The sequence below is a fragment of the Muntiacus reevesi genome, chromosome 1 (genome assembly GCF_963930625.1).
Source record: "Muntiacus reevesi chromosome 1, mMunRee1.1, whole genome shotgun sequence".
Taxonomy (NCBI): Eukaryota; Metazoa; Chordata; class Mammalia; order Artiodactyla; family Cervidae; genus Muntiacus; species Muntiacus reevesi.
In genome coordinates, this window is record NC_089249.1 from 189,140,457 (window position 1) to 189,143,135 (window position 2,679).

The 2,679-nt window shown below is 37.4% G+C and overlaps 1 protein-coding gene across 1 annotated transcript; it reads left to right on the plus strand.

The window, feature by feature from the left end:
* Window positions 1-425: 425 nt before the first annotated feature.
* On the plus strand, window positions 426-1,394 carry LOC136156073 (olfactory receptor 7A17-like). The gene has a single exon (XM_065918467.1). It carries the CDS (start codon window positions 426-428, stop codon window positions 1,392-1,394), a length of 969 nt encoding a protein of 322 aa, XP_065774539.1.
* Window positions 1,395-2,679: the final 1,285 nt, after the last annotated feature.

Here is a 2,679-nt window from a genome sequence, read left to right on the forward strand (position 1 = left end):
CCTTTAAGTCTCTTTTTTATACCTGATTTTTTAGCTTTACAGAGCCTGTCATTAACTGATAATTTTTATAATTTCTTATTTGCTTCTATTCTTCCTCCGTCATTGAACTGTACGAACTATTGTATATTAGCACTGTATGCTCTTTATCCAGAAGTTAGTCAGTCTTCAATTTATACTGCCAAATATGTGACATAATTTCTCTTCAAAGTTTAGAATAAATGATTTTATGGAGAGAAGACTGAATGTGGAATGAAGTATTCAGAGATAGCACATGGAATCACTTGAGAGAAATTTTTCACATAAAAATTATAGATATTAATATTAAATGAAAAATATGAATTGTAGAATTTCAACTATGTTTACAATGCTAATTTCTGAGAAAACTAGTCATGTTATTTTTGTTTCTTGATAGTCACATTCACCACATGGAACCAGGGAATGATACAAAAAATTTGGAATTCCTTCTTCTGGGATTCTCAAACGAAACAGAACTGCAACCCCTCATATTTGGTCTGTTCCTCTCCATGTACCTGATCACTGTGTTTGGAAACCTGCTCATTATCCTGGCTGTCAGCTCAGACTCCCACCTCCACACCCCCATGTACTTCTTTCTCTCCAACCTGTCCTTTGTAGACATCTGTTTCACCTCCACCACTATCCCAAAGATGCTGCAGAATATAAGGACACAGAGCAAAGTACTAACCTATGAAGACTGCATCACCCAGATGTACTTTTTCATCCTCTTTGCAGTGCTGGACATGTTTCTCCTGACCGTGATGGCCTATGATCGATTTGTAGCCATCTGTCACCCCTTGCACTACACGGTCATCATGAACCCCCAGCTCTGTGGTCTGCTGGTTCTGGTGTCCTGGATGATGAGTGCCCTGAATTCCTTGTTACAAAGCGTAATGGTGTTGAGATTGTCCTTCTGTACAGACTTGGAAATCCCCCATTTTTTCTGTGAAATTAATCAGTTGATTCAACTTGCCTGTTCTGACATGTTTCTTAATGAGATAGTGATGTATTTCGCAGCTGCAATATTGGGTGGTGGTTCCCTCACTGGGATTCTTCATTCATATTCCAAGATAGTTTCTTCAATACAAAGAATCTCATCAGTTCAGGGGAAGTATAAGGCATTTTCCACCTGTGCATCTCACCTCTCAGTTGTCTCTTTATTTTATTGTACATGTTTAGGAGTGTACCTTAGCTCTGCTGCTACCCACAGCTCACACTCAAGTGCAATCGCCTCAGTGATGTACACAGTGGTCACACCCATGCTGAACCCCTTCATCTATAGTCTGAGGAACAAAGACATAAAAAGGGCTCTGGAAAGAATCATTAGGAAGGGAGGTATAAAAGTGTTATCTGTTCTGGGGTTGAAGAACTACCCATGATTGCAGGATTTAAATAAATTGCTATGTTTTAACCAGATTTTGGAAGGAGAACTTGTCCATTTACTTCTAGCAATTTCCTTTTATTTGAATTCAACTCATCTACACAGTTTAAGGAACTCAATTTATTGAGTTTTATTATGAATAAAGGTTTGGAAATTTTGACAGAGGGTGCATGAGTCTGTAGATGCTTTGGGTAGTATCAGCATTTCAATAATATTAAGTCTTCCAAGTCATGGACACCTTATATTTTTTCATCTATTTGTCTTCTTCAATTTTTCTCATCAATATCTTACAGGTTTTAGTGTAAGATATTTAGTGTACAGATTTTAGTGTAAGATATTTTAGTCTTTCCCCTCATTGATTTTTGTATTTACATGATCTATCTAACCCCTCTGAACAACAATTCTGAAAATTTAGAATGAGGTTTCTGATTGTATAGTACTCATTGGATGGACATCTGTAAAGAACAAATGGGACAATCAGACTTAGCTTTGGAGAAATCTTTGTCTCAGGGCTATAAAAAGGTTCAGTGTTTTAACTTTGAAATCCAGAAGAGTTCATAGAGTAGTAATAAGCATTGTATACACTTAACATCTAACTGGTCTCTTGGGAACAAATCAACCCAGAAAATTTCCATTCTGTCCAGATAAATTCCCATGAGGGGGATGTGCTTGGGGTTGCAGTAACAGTGGAAAATGTGCTAATGAGAAAATACAATGGATATGCAGAGCTGTAAATATCTCCACTGCTGCTAGGTCTAAGCATGTTCCACTTTGAGCTGGAGAAGTCATGGTTTGTGCATTTGGATTTCTGAGTCTGGCTCAGGGACCCGTACTTCACTTCTTATTTCTTTCTTGTCTGGGAACAGAGCTTCATTCTCCACCATCAATCAAACTGGGGAAGTTTTGTATTTCCACCCAGAGACCTCCATCTCAACCTTTCCATCCAGGTGAGTCTTAGAGCCCAGTAGACACTTCAGGAGAAAATCACAGAGAATGAGATCCAAGAACATTTACCTGCAATCACTTAGAAACCCAAATACCTGGCTCAAAGCCAAAAGATCTCCCTGTTTACGTGCAGGGTTGATTAACTGATTTATAATCAATTTATTTAATATGTTTAAAGAGAATCACCTATCAGATTCAACAGTACAAGATTATTAGTGATAATTAAGTGATAGAAATGAAAATATACTTGGATAAAATTCAAGGAGAAATTGGAAGCACAATGGTCTCAGTAAAATTTCAACATTTCCAGGGAGATTTAGGGTAGGAAAATAAACTAT

Bases quoted from the DNA above. Each gene is read 5' to 3' on its own strand.
- LOC136156073 (XM_065918467.1), top strand. From the start codon at position 426: ATGGAACCAGGGAATGATACAAAAAATTTGGAATTCCTTCTTCTGGGA.